Consider the following 14,751-nt stretch of genomic DNA (forward strand, 5'->3'; position numbering starts at 1 on the left):
TGTACTTGAGCATCCCTGATCTAGAATAAATACCTGCTAAATTCAGTTGTTTTAATAACAAATAAATACATTTTTGCTGAAAAGGAAACAGTATTGCTGTTCTCTCTAAGTAACAAGAAATGACGAAAATAAGGGATTGCTGATGGGAACATTACAAGGCTGATTCTTCTTGATGAGTCTGCAGCTTAACAGATGTGAAGCTCTAAGTTTGTCACCTGTAAATAAGGTTAGCCTCTTGAAACTGGCCTTATTTCAGCCAGCTTGGTGGCAGTGTGCAGAAAAAAGTCTGATTAAATGACTTTAAAGTATAGGAATGATGTGACAGAAACAATTTGTTTTTTACAGCCTGTTTACCTTGTTGAAAACTTGACCGTTCATGGTTTGTGCAACTCAAACTAAAACAATAGTTCATTTAGAACATTTATTTTTTAAGCTTTTTGATTCTGGTCTGTCACTTTCACAGAGGTGATGGCCTACCTTGGGACTGCAGTCCGGCGCCTGATATCAGCTGTGCGGCCCCCTCTGACTCCGCTATGTCGGGCAAGTTGTCGTTCGTACAGCACAGAGCACACCAGTGAAAAGAGCGTCCCTTATGAGAAGACACTGAAACAGGTGGAAGGATCCTCCTCAGGACCCACTAAGCCGTTACCAAGGTTAGCTTGAATGGAAAAAATAATGAAAAAAGGAATACATTTGTTGAAATAAAGCTTGAAACACAAAGTTTTGTTGTTAAATAGATGTTTTTTTATTGTCTATAATATTTATTTTTAGATATTCATATAGTTTGTATCTGCTCTGGATAATTTGTATTATAACAAATAAGTTAAAAGGCTGATCCTTCTTGATGAGAGAGTAAAGTTTTAGGTGTAGCGTTGTTAATGTTGTTGCTTCCTGTTCCCTCAGGTCAGCCGATGTGGTTGTGATCGGAGGAGGCAGTCTCGGCTGTCAGACCCTTTACCACCTGGCCAAAATGGGGTTGACTAATGTAGTTCTGCTGGAAAGAGACAGGCTGACTGCTGGCACCACCTGGCATACTGCAGGTAATGACAACAGACTCCCAGATTTAAGAGCTGTTAGTAAGAGTTTCTATTGCCTCATAGTGCATTCCTGTGTTCAATCACAAAACTGTACTCTGATTGTCACTGTTTGTCAGCTAATCTGGCCGTCTGCCTTGTCAGGCCTGCTGTGGCAGCTCCGTCCCAGTGACGTGGAGGTGGAGCTCCTGGCCCACACCAGAAATGTGATTAGCAAAGACCTGGAAGAGGAGACAGGCCTCCATACTGGCTGGATCCAGAATGGAGGACTCTTCATCGCTTCCAACAAGCAGAGACTGGATGAATACAAGCGCCTCATGTCGGTACGGACAGTCATCTCTTCCTTTTCAGTTCTTGAATATCTTGAATTAAATCCATGAATGGATTTAATATTAGGTCCTTTTTGATATTATAAAGTTATAAAGTGTGTTTGGATTTTGTGTTTTCTCTTTAATTTTTTTTGAGTGATCAAATTCAAAATTCAGACAATCCAAAAAGGCAATTTCAACCCACACTGTCACCAAACAGCAGTATAAACAGATTGATGTCAGATTTAATAGGTTTCCATGGTAACTGGTATTATTGGGCAGGGAGTTCGTCTCATGATTGTTTATCCTCATCCTGAAATTACTTAATTCCAGATCCAAATAATTAAAAATACTTTTAGAAAAAATGCAGAATTTGCTTTTTTATCGATTTGCTATATAAATTTATTTGTTGATCAACATCTAAAAAGACCTTTTTCATGCCAAATATTTTATTATACAAGCATTTTGGACATTCATGGTTGAAGTTGCTTAAACATGCAATTAATTCTTATGTTTGTTACAATGCTGTTTATATAAATATTGCCATTTCACAACAATGTTTAAACTATATTTAGGTAGGATAGAATCGAAAATAAATATATTTTTAACCCACAGCAGGAACATCCAGCTGTGTCAGTGGCAAAGTAAACAGGCAAATGGAAGCAAATAGATTCATACATAACTAAAGAAATATAAAAGTAAAAAATTAAAGGAGAAGTTCGGTTTTTTACACTTTAAGCCCATTTTCTGTAGTGTCCAGGATGCAATCGAATGATCGACACCAAAAGTCAGGCGCGCTGGAAGCTGTTTCAAGCGAGGGGGGCTGATGGCTGGGTTGGAAAACACATGACGTCATTATGTTGAGGGCTGTGGCTGACGTTTTTAACATAATATTGTAGGCCTACATTTGTCGCCAAAAACTGCCATTTAAAATGCNTTTTAACCCACAGCAGGAACATCCAGCTGTGTCAGTGGCAAAGTAAACAGGCAAATGGAAGCAAACAGATTCATACATACCGTAACTAAAGAAATATAAAAATAAAAAATAAAATTATAATAGTCTGCAAGTGACTCCTTGGTCTTCATACCTCGGTTCTTGATGACTTACAGTAAAAATGAAAAAAAAAAAAAAGAGTCAACTGATAGTTTGGAATACAAAGTGGATATAACTAATTCATGTTTTTCTCTCGAATTTTTCAAGCAGATTGGTGTTAAAAACACCTGAAATATTTTTAAGATCTTTTTTTTTTTTTTTTATTTGGCTTAGAATCAGTTTATTTATAAATAGAAAATTGTGGATAAAATATGCATCCTTAAGGTTAACATTTTCTTTGTTTAGACCCTAAAATAGAAATAAAAAAAGAAAACCTTCCTGTAGTAGATGTCATTTTAATAATCACTTTCCATTTTTAAAAAGGTAATGTAGGAGCTGTGGCCATATGCAAGTTTTAGAGCCATTTATAAAAGGCTCTTTGGATCTTAAGGTTGCTAACCTCTGGCATACTCTAAAAGATAAAGGAAATAAACATGATACAGAAAAAAGGACCATCAAAATTACATACTTAGATTAAATATAGTTTAGTCCATTTGCGTTATATAATCCTAACTCTCTTTCGTTACTGTTAATTTTATAAAGATTGGCAAACATATCCAACTGGCAAAATTATCCAGTTGTTTAATTTGCACCAATCCCTCGTCCCTAGCAACCCGTTGTTGGGGGTGATTTTTTTAAGACAGAAAGAACTAAGAAATGGTTTGAAGTAGTAAAGGTGGAATTTGGTGTGACGTCACACACCATCTTTCTGTGTCGTTCTCCAGTCTCATACTTCCTAGACGAGCAACTGCATGCTTATACGTTCGTGTCACTCATGGCTTAGACCCTCCCTGCCCAGAGGGGGCAGCAGGAGTTAGGAACAAAATGGCGGAGAGCTCTTTTAGCGGATTGAAAAAATCACCTGAAGAGGATAATTTGCTGAAATTAAATAGTAGTTACTTCTTGACTAGATATGTTCCTCCCAAAACTGATGCTGTTTTGCTGTGTGTTTATCCTTCTCCTGATGGGAAAGGTGGGGTTGTAGCTGGAGTGGAGCTGGAGAGATGCATAGCTTGTCACACACCTGGTTTTGGTCTACAGACAGCACTCAATAGCCCCACCTAGTGATAAAATGTAGCTTATTGCTGCTTTAATTGATGCACGCTCAACTGAGATTTGTTTGAGAATTCAATAAACATAGCGTTTGATTTTCCTGGTTTATATACAGATATAAGTGCACTCCGTATAACTGGCCTCAGCTTAGGGTTGACTGGCAGAGTCGGTCAGCATGTCTTTGTTTTTTGTTAACTTCAGTGTCAACAGCTCTATGGGTTCATCACTCATAAAGCGATAGTTTTTGTCAAAAATAAATCAATATGTTTTTTGTAAAATTTCAAAATGCTTTGAATACATCCTTTTTCCTGGACAATGACCCCATCGCTTTTTTCATTATCACTGTTTGTTCACATACTTTATATCACAGCAAAACTTTTAAATCAAAAGCAACAATGTCTCAGTAAACTGACATGTAGCTTAAAGCCATTTCTATTTGCTTTTCACAATCAGTCCTTGGGTTGTGCACAAATCAATGCGTGATTTCAAAGCCTTGAATATAAGCCAATTCCCTTTTGTGTTCCAGTTGGGTAAAGTTTATGGCATCGAGTCCTACGTTTTGTCACCTGCGGAGACTAAGGATCTTTATCCACTGATGAACGTTGATGATCTGTACGGAACGCTGTATGTTCCCAAAGACGGCACCATGGATCCTGCAGGGACCTGTACCACTCTGAGCAGAGCAGCTTCAGCCAGAGGAGCCACGGTAATTTGTGCTGATCTACTAACTGCTTATTTTTCAGTTTTTAACAGTTTTGCACATAAAAAAAAATTGGAATGCTATTGAAAATCTCTTGCAGTTTAGCAATGAAATTCTAAAAGTAAATGCATAACCTTTTCAGTAACATTGTAATTTATGGAGACATAATTTGTTATTTACAGATGTTTGAGAGCCATAAGCTGTATAAAATAAAGGATCAAACCATCGATGCAACTGATTACATTATTACAATATCTTTATGACATTTCCTAGTTTAACTTTTTCGTCAAGATGGGAAACAAATTAATAAAGTAACACCTTTATCTTAAGATAATACAGCTTCTGCTACCTGTTATAATGGTCTCATGATCTAATCATTAAGATTTGTTTCCTACAGACATGAGAGTACATGGCATAAATGAATCAATACGTTTCCTATTAAATTACCATAGTTGCAGTTGCTGGCAGCAAATCATAAAATCTATCAAAATAAAAAAAGTTTTCATTATAATTTTTTTTTCCATTGCAGGGTCTCTTACAAAAGTATGACAGAACAATTAAGACAACAGCTAATTAATATTTGTTTTTGGACTGATATGAACTGAACAGTCTTAAATAGCCATGAAAAATTGGTGTCAGGTGTCTGGAGGTATTGCTTTAATACACTGGCCTGTCTGAATCAGGTGATCGAGAACTGCCCTGTGACCGGTATCCAAGTGCGAACAGATGACCTTGGGGTCAAGAGGGTTAAGGCGGTGGAGACGGCTCATGGGACCATTGAGACACCTTGTGTCGTCAACTGTGCAGGTAAGACTCTGAACAGTTTAACCCTCCAGCTGAACCACTTTTTATGTTGCTTAGAAAGATGCCAGCATCTGTAGACGATGGGGGTTTTGAGTTTTAAATTAAAAGGATGCAACATTATACTGTTTTTATGAATGAAAATGAAAGCATAAAAAATTTTATTTTGCTATGTTATTACTTGCAGGTGTGTGGGCAACCAAACTTGGTGAAATGGCTGGAGTCAATGTTCCTCTTATTGCAATGCATCACGCTTATGTAGTGACAGAGAGGATAGAGGGCATACAGGTAGGACTTCTTGTGATTATTGTTTCTTTTAGTAAATAATGCAAACATCAGTGTAAAAAAAGAGGCGTCGCTTTTTTAGATTTGATCCCCTTGATATGTTTAGACTTCGGGCCAGTCTCCATTTCCTTTTTTTGTATAAAATACTGGATAAATATGTTGTTAATTATTTGAGATATTTTTCATGGGAACTTCTTACCTTCAGGTTTTCCAGACTGGTTTTGAACATCTCTTAGCTGTGCTGTTGTTCCCTCTTACAAACCAAAGCCCCTGAAGGGGTAACATGTTTTCTGGAGGCCTTTTCAATTTACACATGTTCAAAATATTCTGCATTTTTTTAGTTAAAGCATTTTTAATGTTTAATCTGCATCTATATAGCAATGCTTTCAACCAGCGCTCCTATGAAAGGATTGCTTTCAGACTTTGTTTTTTATCTAGAAAATAAACCCGATCATTTAAAAAAAAAATAAACAAGAAAAAATACACAGTTGGTTTATTTGGGTTTATTAACTAAACTCATTCACAAATCACAAAGGATCTCTGCACGTCTTTTTCTTTGCCAGGTCTTAAGGTTTTAAACTGGATTTGTTGTACAGTTCCTAAAAGAAGCATTGTTGCTTTTATTTATACGGTCATGATAAATGAAACTATAATTGCTTAATAAAATAGTCCGTAAGATAACAAATGATGTGGGAGTGTTTTTAGATTTTAAGGGGATCAATAAAAAAAGTCAAATTAACAGCGCTGCTGAATTTGAAACAACCTCTTTTATTTTACTTTAAAATTTTATGTTTTTACTATAACTCTGCTAATGTTTTACACTTAAAAATCCTAAATGTTTAAAATCAAAAGTTTAACCTTTTGACCTGGAGATGTATGGAAGCGGGATGTGTATTTTTAAGTAACTTATATTTTAATTGTATGGGATGTGATTTCATATCTTCATCAAATATGCATAATGACATAAAGAGTGATCTATAAAATCGCCTTATTTTAAAAATTGGAAAAAAGTCATTTTGCCACTTGCTAACATAAATGTTATTTATTTTCTTTATGAACTTTTTGAACTCTTCATCATTAACATTTTCTTTAGAGGTGGAAGTTTAACCTGTATCACTTCAAAATGACCACCAGGGGTCACTATGACTAAACAAATTCCATCTCTTCCGGGCTGGTGGTGAGGTTTGTGTGGGAGAATTAAATTGAGGTTAATTTGTGTCTATTATTATGTGTGCTTGCACTGGCTGTGCTTCTGCAGCATCCATCAGTGTGTCACTGCAGTTTCAGGGCATCTTCACTTACTTAATACAGCTTAGTTTTAAGGGTGGGCTATACAATTTTCCCTGTGTTACATAGTTTTAGAAAACCTTACCAGAGTTGCCTCTTCATCCTGCATGCAGACGACAGCCCACACACCAAACTTGGTCCTTGGGAAATCTGTTCCCAACAGAGTGTCTAACTTGACAGGTCAACTTCCCGCTGCCTATGTGTCTGTATTTGTCAATAAGAGGCTGCTGTGGTGGTCTGGGGATATTTTTATATCCGTGACTACACAAGTAATACAGTATTCTGTATCGATCACATGGAGCTTCCACACTGAGCTGAGTGCAGAGGAGGGAAAGGACAAAGGAGCAGTTCCAGTTTTGTTATTTGTCGTGATCAGGTTCTAAAATGTCAGCTTGCTCGCTGGTATTTTGGTTTTGTCCCCGGAAAGCTGATGGATTCCTGGAAGAAAAACGTCATCATGAGTGAATGAATGCAGACCAAATCCGCTTTGACAGACAAAAAATTACAAAAAAAATCACTTGGGCAGGAAAATGTTTTGCAATGCAAAAGTGAAATGCATCTATTCAATTTCAGAATTTAATGTTTGAAGCTTTCAGTCGGATTGCAAAACAATTAAAAGGTTGATTTGCATTGTTTGACAAACAGAGAAAATTCACCTGAGCTTTCTGCTGAATTGCTCAACGAATGCAAGCATATTTGCTTTAATTCGGGATATGATTGACTGATTAACCTCATTGCATAATAGTCAGCATTCAGTGGATAAAATAAGGATAATAAAAAGTTGTTCTACTGCCTCATATATGTGCAGCTTTGATTTAAATGTCCTATAATCCTGTGACATATATTACGCAGCTTTTTCTTCTGCGCTGAAACCTCCGTAAGCAAATCAGGCCAAACAACACGCATAGAAAGGAAGCCTTAATGAAGAAGCCAAGACAATTAATCTTTTGCTTGAATGTAATGGGGAAATATTCCTAGGTTATTAGAAGCATCCAAGATTTTTTAGATCTACAAAATAATTTGTACGATTTGCAACATGCATTTCAAGACAATCGCAAATGTGGAAAATGCAGTTGCAGGATTGCAGCTCAATACGAGAAAACTAGTAAAACATCAGAGACTCCAATATCACAAGGCTAGGAGTTGAGTTTATGAGCAAGTATGAAGTAATCAAACCTTTGATTATTAATCAACCATTTTCATCTCATTTTTATTTTTGTTTTCGCTCCTACCAGAATTGTTCACTGTATCTGGGCTCCTTACTGATACAGTTTTAAAGAAGCTTCACAAAGATGACCTGCTAAAGGATAAAAAGTATATACAGATATGTTCCCATCTTTCTGATATTAAATGGTACAATTTTTGGACGTTTTTTGCACACTTATTTAGTTGAAGTGTTAAGTCCTTAATGTGTTTTAAAGAAAATAAAAATCATCACCATTACTTCAAAGGCCAATCAGATTAGGTACATTTAAATATATAAAAAAAAAGGTTTACTTCAGGTTCCCTAAGCTGGCAGCTGAGTATATTTCTATCTATCTCTGGTTCTAATCAGCGATTCTTTTAACTTCTCTTCACCTGTTGCAGAACATGCCAAATGTTCGGGACCATGACTCGTCGGTCTACCTGCGTCTCCAAGGTGACGCTCTGTCTGTGGGTGGATATGAGCAAAATCCCATCTTTTGGGAGGAGGTAATCCTGCATATTATCTGCTGTTCTAAAATTATCTCTGAAGATCTGATGCTGCGAAACCGACCAAAGTAGAAATATCCGCCATAAAATAGAGAAAACATGAATGAATATGGGGAATGTTTTAATAAAGATTTTAGTTAAAACCTATTTTCAACAAAAAAATAATTATTCACATTTTAACAATGTTTTTCTTTTCGGAATTTTTTACAAAAAAAAATCTCAGTTTTAAACTTGATCAGCATTTCATCGCTTTCCCTTCTAAAATCTTTGTTACTTAAATGATAGATGCAATAAAATATAATACAGCTGTAGGTAATCTGAATGCATGGTTCTAAAATAATTAGCTAATATTCATGGTAATTAATTTGGTGTACAGATGTTTATAGTGCAGCCATTGTGGAAAAGGATTTCAAATGGTTGTATTTTAAGTTCAAAGAAGACAAAAGTATGAAAAATTCTGGAAGCTTACAAAGTATAAAAGTTTTACATTTCTACATAAGAATGTTAATGTTTGTGCCTTTGTGGAGCTTTATTTCCTATTTTATCCGTTTATTCGTAACCAACTCAGCTGTTAATCAACTGTTTTCTTAGTAACATACTCATATATGTGGTGTCTCTATTGGAAGCTCATTTCTATTTTTTTTTTAATGATTTCTATCACTGTTTTCAATATTTATGTCTCGTAATTGAGATGGTACATCTGAAGGGGATATCATTGAAATAGATGAAATGAAAATAGAAATAATGACAAAAAGCAGCTTTAAGGTTTCTCCTTTTATCATAATTATAAAAACAAACCCAACGATGGAAGCTGTCCAAACTTGATGTCCACTTTAATGTCTTTAACATGTCTGTAAATTTTTCACAGGCAAATGGTTAATCACAAATCCTTTTCTTTAAAGATCATTAAACTTAGGAAGTCTAAATAACTTTTCTTTGTCTTTTATTTGGTGAGTTATTCCCAAAGATTTTCTTTTAAAATTCAAATCCTCAGATAAGATATATGAACTCCTGGCAACTGTATAGAAGAAATATTAAAGTTGTCTTGACGGGGTTTAGCTTTTTTATTTACCTTCTGAGCTGAAAGTATTTTGCTTTAATAGATGATTTATTTTAAACTCTAGAAAACAAAGCACTGTTACACTTAATAAAGAATCTTGAAATAAGTAAATTTCTTGAATCAAGTGCATTTGGCCTTAGTTTGAGCAGGTAAATAAGATGATCTGCAAATAGAATGAGTTATTTTACTCTTAAAACAAGATACTTAGATAATATGCACTTAAAATAAGACAATTGAAATTTTTTTCTTATTTTGAATGTAAATTGTTTTGTTCCATAGGCAAAGTGTCTCACTTACTTAGTGGAAGAAAAAATTTACTTATTTTAGGAAAAAATGACTTATTGAGATTTTTAATTTTTGCAGTGTACGAGGTTGTCTAATATGTTTGTTTAACTAGTCACTCTCTACAATTCTGAGCGTTTTAAAGAACCAGTTCTTGTACCAGTACTAATCACAGTTGCTAGAAACATGTTCAAAAGGCGTCTCTTTTTCAGTGTTGATGATATCTGGTTGATTCTTGCCCGACCTCATCAGTTTCTTCCATTTTGTAACATACCGGTCAGCACACTCCTCTGAGATTTAATGTTTGAAAGAATCTCTCTGTGCGGTGGCAGCTGCTTTTGTTCTCCTTCTGCAGCTGAGTGTTCCTTTGATGTTTAAGTCGGATGGAGAAAGAAGGAGGCGATACAGAAAAGAGAATTAGAGGGAAAACATTGATGCAGATTGTGAGGATAAGCAGGACCGATAGGCTGGGAGGGAATTGGAAAGCTGTGCTGCCTCCCTCAGATGTTTAAGTATATCTGATCAAACTGCTGCACATTCCTTTGCAGCAGTTTGATTTAACCCATCCCCTTGCGGAGCAGTGGGCTGCCATTGTGCAGCGTCCGGGGAGCAGTGTGGGGTTAAGAGCCTTTTTAAGGGACCCAAAGTGGGTGGATCAAACCAGGTACTTGCAACCTTCTCAGAGGACAAGCGCACTACTTTAACCACTAGGCCTACACTCCACTTACAATGCAGTTACTGCTGCTTTGAATGAGGAATTAGGATTAAAGTTTAGTTCTGCTTCACTTAACAGGGAGTGAGTTAGAGAGGTGCATTAAAGCTATAGCTCAGCTGTTCCTTATCCAGTGATTATAACATGCTGGACTTTATTATTAGGTAGCCAGCCTGTCGCTGATTTTGGCATCTCATTACTAGGACTATGAATTATATGAGTGGTACCCTGTAAAATATCAGATGTATCAGATCTTGTGCCTAGATGAAGGCTTCACTCAATGCACAAGGACAAATTCAGTGTGTTTAATTTTCTTCTTTGATCTGCTCTTTTAGTTAAGGTCCATTTCCAACACGTCTTTATTTCCCAGGTGTCTGATAAGTTTGCCTTCAGCCTGTTTGACCTGGACTGGGACGTATTTATGCAACATATCGAGGGAGCTATAAATAGAGTTCCTGTTCTGGAGCAGACCGGCATCAAGTCAACTGTCTGTGGACCGGGTAAAAACTCATACACACTTGCACATACTTTGACATTTTTTATGGACACATGTATCTTTCTTTTAGCATCTGTTAAACAGAATGAAGGCGGTACATCATATGTGAACATTAATTGGTGTTCAATTTTCTCATGGTAGAGGTGCTAGAGGTGCTCACACTAGGAAAGTGATATTAAAATAAAATGAAAGTCTACAGAAAATGATTTCTGACAACACGGGTGTCCATTTCCATTCTTTTAGGAGTGATTTACTTCAAACTTGTCTGCTTGCTGAAATACACCAGATTCGAAAGGTTGAATTACTTTCTCAGAATGTCCACTTGCTCTACAAAGGCCTGCTAATAAACCATTTGTCTGATTTGGGGCCAATTTTTAAAATGTGCAGGAAACCGGCCTTTAGACTGCTTTTGGACACCACAGATTTTAAGGATATCTAGATAGCTGGCAAATACAGTGAAATAGCTCCAGGCTTCTGCTTGTCTGTTCAGCTCATGTCTATCTGGCCTTTCAATCAATCCAATCAGGAAACCACCCATCCATCTGTCCTTCCTTCCATCCATCAGTCTGTCAGTTCATCAGTGTCTGCAAGGTTCCAGGTTTAAAGCTAGAGACATGTAAAAACATCAGCTAGGAATACTTAATGGAGTTTTATATTTATAGTTGTTATAGCTGAAGATTATATATATATATTCTACCTGTTTTTACTGTTGTTTTCTCTTTATTTTTGTTCTGCTTTTATTTTCTTCCTATTTTACTGTTTAATTCATGTAAAGCACCTTGAATTGTCTTTGTATTGAATTGTGCTATGGTAATAAGCTTGCCTTGCTGTACCAGAGTAAAAACATGCTATAAAAGATAAGAAGCTCTGAAAATGAATGTTTGATGAATAAAGAACTTGTGTTTTTTTTGTTTTTATTAGAATCTTTTACTGCCGACCATAAGCCGCTGATGGGGGAGGCACCAGAAGTTCGAGGTTTCTTCCTTGGTTGTGGCTTCAACAGTGCCGGTATGTCCATTGATTTAATAAAAACACCCCCACATACACAGAACTAAATAGACTTTTAACATTTAAAATAAGATGTGGTGCAATGTTTTCTAAATTTTACCTGAAACTTCTAGATTCACACATCTGTAACTTTAAGTGTTTTATAATGTTGAGCTTTTCTTTTCTAAAGTCTGACATGATGACAGAGAAATTTGGTACATTATGCTGAAAAAAACAACAACAAAACAAGTAAAAACAATTGAAGGGTGGTTGTAAAAGTCTTTGACCTAGACTTATAGCTCGGTGTACATTTTCTACGAACAAATAAATATCAGAGAGTGTTTGATAGACCACACACAAAATCAAGTTCATGTGCAAACAACATGTCACTCCATTACTGCACTGAACCTGTGACATTAGCCCCAGAAAAATAACAGTATCTAAGCAGTAGTTGACAGAAAGAGGAAGCGTGAAGGCTGAAGTAATAACCAAGAGCTTTAACAGACAGCTGAGAGAAAGCTTTTCTCTGCAGAGTGCTGCAGGGTCAAGCACACGACATGTTCTGACAAAAGCCTGGGAGGTGCAGTGAAGTGGAGTTCTGAGTGGGCACACAGCAAAGCGTTGTCACATATTGCATTATAACTTGACCATCTGGCATATTAATACGTGGTTTTGTCCATTAGTCCAAACCTTGAGTCTAACTAATGTATTGTCAGCTTAGTATTCTCATTTGGGAGAGAGAGAACCCTTTTCTAGCTCTCGCATATTTCTCCTCGGTGTCAGATATAATTGTTTTGGATTTGTTAAAAATCTAGAAATGGTTTAGAGCTGAAGCTAAGCTGGAGATTTTTTCTTCCTCTTTTAAATATCTAAGTACTGCTGCAATAATAATTCATTTCTTTTCTTAAGTAAAGATTGAAAAGCCTCATTCATTGGCAGAGGTTAAGACGTGTAAAAAAATCTTCTTAGCAGCAGCAGCAGCATGATCTCTAGCTGAGAACTTTGGAAGCACTCTGATGTTCTCGAACAGTGCAAAATGTGGAAAAGCAGTCCATAAAAGAGAATTGATGATGCTTTGATATAATCTGATTTTAAATTTAGTATTTTTGCTTCAATAAGGACATAAAGAGGCTCAATAATTCAACCACATTTTTTCCTTCTATCACTATTTTTGGAAACAGCCACATCTCTAGCAATGACCTTTAATGACCTTCTTGTATATCGTTTGAATTAATTTGCTGGACAGCAGACAAGCCGGCCGTCATTATTACCTTCTGTCTTGGTCTTGTTTGACCCTTAAAGGAGATTTATAAAAAAAAAAATTCCCTCCCTGACAAAATATAAAAATGCAACATGGTTGAAAATGTACCTGTAAACCTATTATTTTAATTTCTTTCGGAAAAATGAAAGAAATCTGCATAGAACAAATGGCAATAGAGCAAAACGGATACAAAGGAGTGAAAAGGAAAGAAAAAAGTGACTTTTGGTTTGACAAGAGGAGTGGAAGTACAAGCTTGAGGGCTTCCAAGTAGACACTAACATGTCAGTGTGGTAATCTCAGGTGACATTTATCCGTGACACCTCACCTTGCTGGTTGTCACCACTTTGTCTGGGTTGTATGCCATCATCCTCCACGCACCCTCCTCCCTTTTATCTCTCAATCCATGCATCCATCCAGCTGTGCTACCAGCCATGGAAATTTTCTTCCCGTCTTTAGGGTGACAGTTTCTGGCAGCAAGATGTGTAAAGTGATGAGAGATGGAGGGAGAAGGCGTGCAGGGAAGTGATGAAGAGAAGCAAGGACTCGGAGGCTGTTGTGGTTGCATGTTAATGTGGTGCGTGCAACACTCACAGTGTATGCTAATTACAGACAACCAAGCACAAGCAGGGGGTTGCTAAAGGGACCTAACTCATTAACCCACCAGATCTGGGACTCGATGGATTACAACATCGTTTGTTTTATGAATGGCTCGAAAAAACGGAACACTGCAGCTGTTTGATAGACGATGAGGTCAGACTGCTCAGGGGCTGCTTTGAGCAGGGGTCAAATGTTGGTATAAAGGTTAATGCGTCCTCTATGACTCATTCATATGTCACACAGCAGATGTGGCAAAGGAAAAAAATGTTGCTTTCTTTCCTTTCCAAATTAATGAGTCTTTCTCTCCGTCTTGCTGATGAGTTGGACCTTAGGGCAGGTAAAAAAGGGGAACAGAGCTCCTGCTGCTTGTTAAGATTTTCTCTCGTTTGCCTTCAAGTCCATCCACAGAGAAAGCTTAATTTGAGGAAAAATTTTCTTTTTTTTGTTTGAGTTTTTGCTGCACTAGTGGCTCCCTTTTTCAACAGTAGACTGACAGGAAAGGGGTATGAGAGAGGGGGAGAGACACGCGACAAAGTACCACAGCTCCGATTCGGACTAAGGCCTCCGTACATGGGTCGTGCGCGCTAATCACTGCGACACCTGCACACCTGGAAAATGTTTCTTTAAACTTGAAATCCTAATTTAACATTTCAGGTGCCTGATCTGCTGAATGATTTTGTTTACAAAAATGACAGCAAAGCTTACCTATTAACCAGGTGCACATTGATTAACATTTAACATGTCTAGCTTCATGAATATGCAGGGTATGCTGATTATCAAAACGATCATCCTCAAATGGTTTGTGGCTGCACTTTCTGCATCTTTAACAAGTTTGAAATCAGGTGCAAATTTGCACACAGAAGTTTCTCTGGCCATTATGACGAGGAGGGACAGGCGCAATGAGAGGCATGAAAGAGAGAATCTTTCATGCACATTTTAGATCTGGACTATTCCAAGTTAAATAATATAGACAGATGATCTAAGGGTTAACTTTGAGCCAGTCACAATTAGAAGTCATGCCATTTCCCCTATGGCGAAAATTCTTGCAACACTGTGTTCGCCTGAGCCTGGAATCATTTGATCTCACCATGCAGTTAGCGGTT

The 14,751-nt window shown here is 36.9% G+C and overlaps 1 protein-coding gene across 1 annotated transcript in view; it reads left to right on the forward strand.

The window, feature by feature from the left end:
- sardh (sarcosine dehydrogenase) overlaps nt 1-14,751 on the forward strand; it is a 40,830-nt gene that overhangs the window by 3,071 nt on the left and 23,008 nt on the right. Inside the window, exons 2-10 of the mRNA XM_015381052.1 lie at nt 464-653; nt 904-1,040; nt 1,179-1,357; nt 4,015-4,194; nt 4,872-4,995; nt 5,177-5,277; nt 8,149-8,253; nt 10,678-10,807; nt 11,725-11,811. Coding sequence (XP_015236538.1) covers nt 469-653; nt 904-1,040; nt 1,179-1,357; nt 4,015-4,194; nt 4,872-4,995; nt 5,177-5,277; nt 8,149-8,253; nt 10,678-10,807; nt 11,725-11,811 — 1,228 coding nt within the window. The 5' untranslated portion in view covers nt 464-468. The remainder of the gene's footprint in view (nt 1-463; nt 654-903; nt 1,041-1,178; nt 1,358-4,014; nt 4,195-4,871; nt 4,996-5,176; nt 5,278-8,148; nt 8,254-10,677; nt 10,808-11,724; nt 11,812-14,751) is intronic.

Source organism: Cyprinodon variegatus, unplaced genomic scaffold (genome assembly GCF_000732505.1).
Source record: "Cyprinodon variegatus isolate N-32 unplaced genomic scaffold, C_variegatus-1.0 Scaffold227, whole genome shotgun sequence".
Taxonomy (NCBI): Eukaryota; Metazoa; Chordata; class Actinopteri; order Cyprinodontiformes; family Cyprinodontidae; genus Cyprinodon; species Cyprinodon variegatus.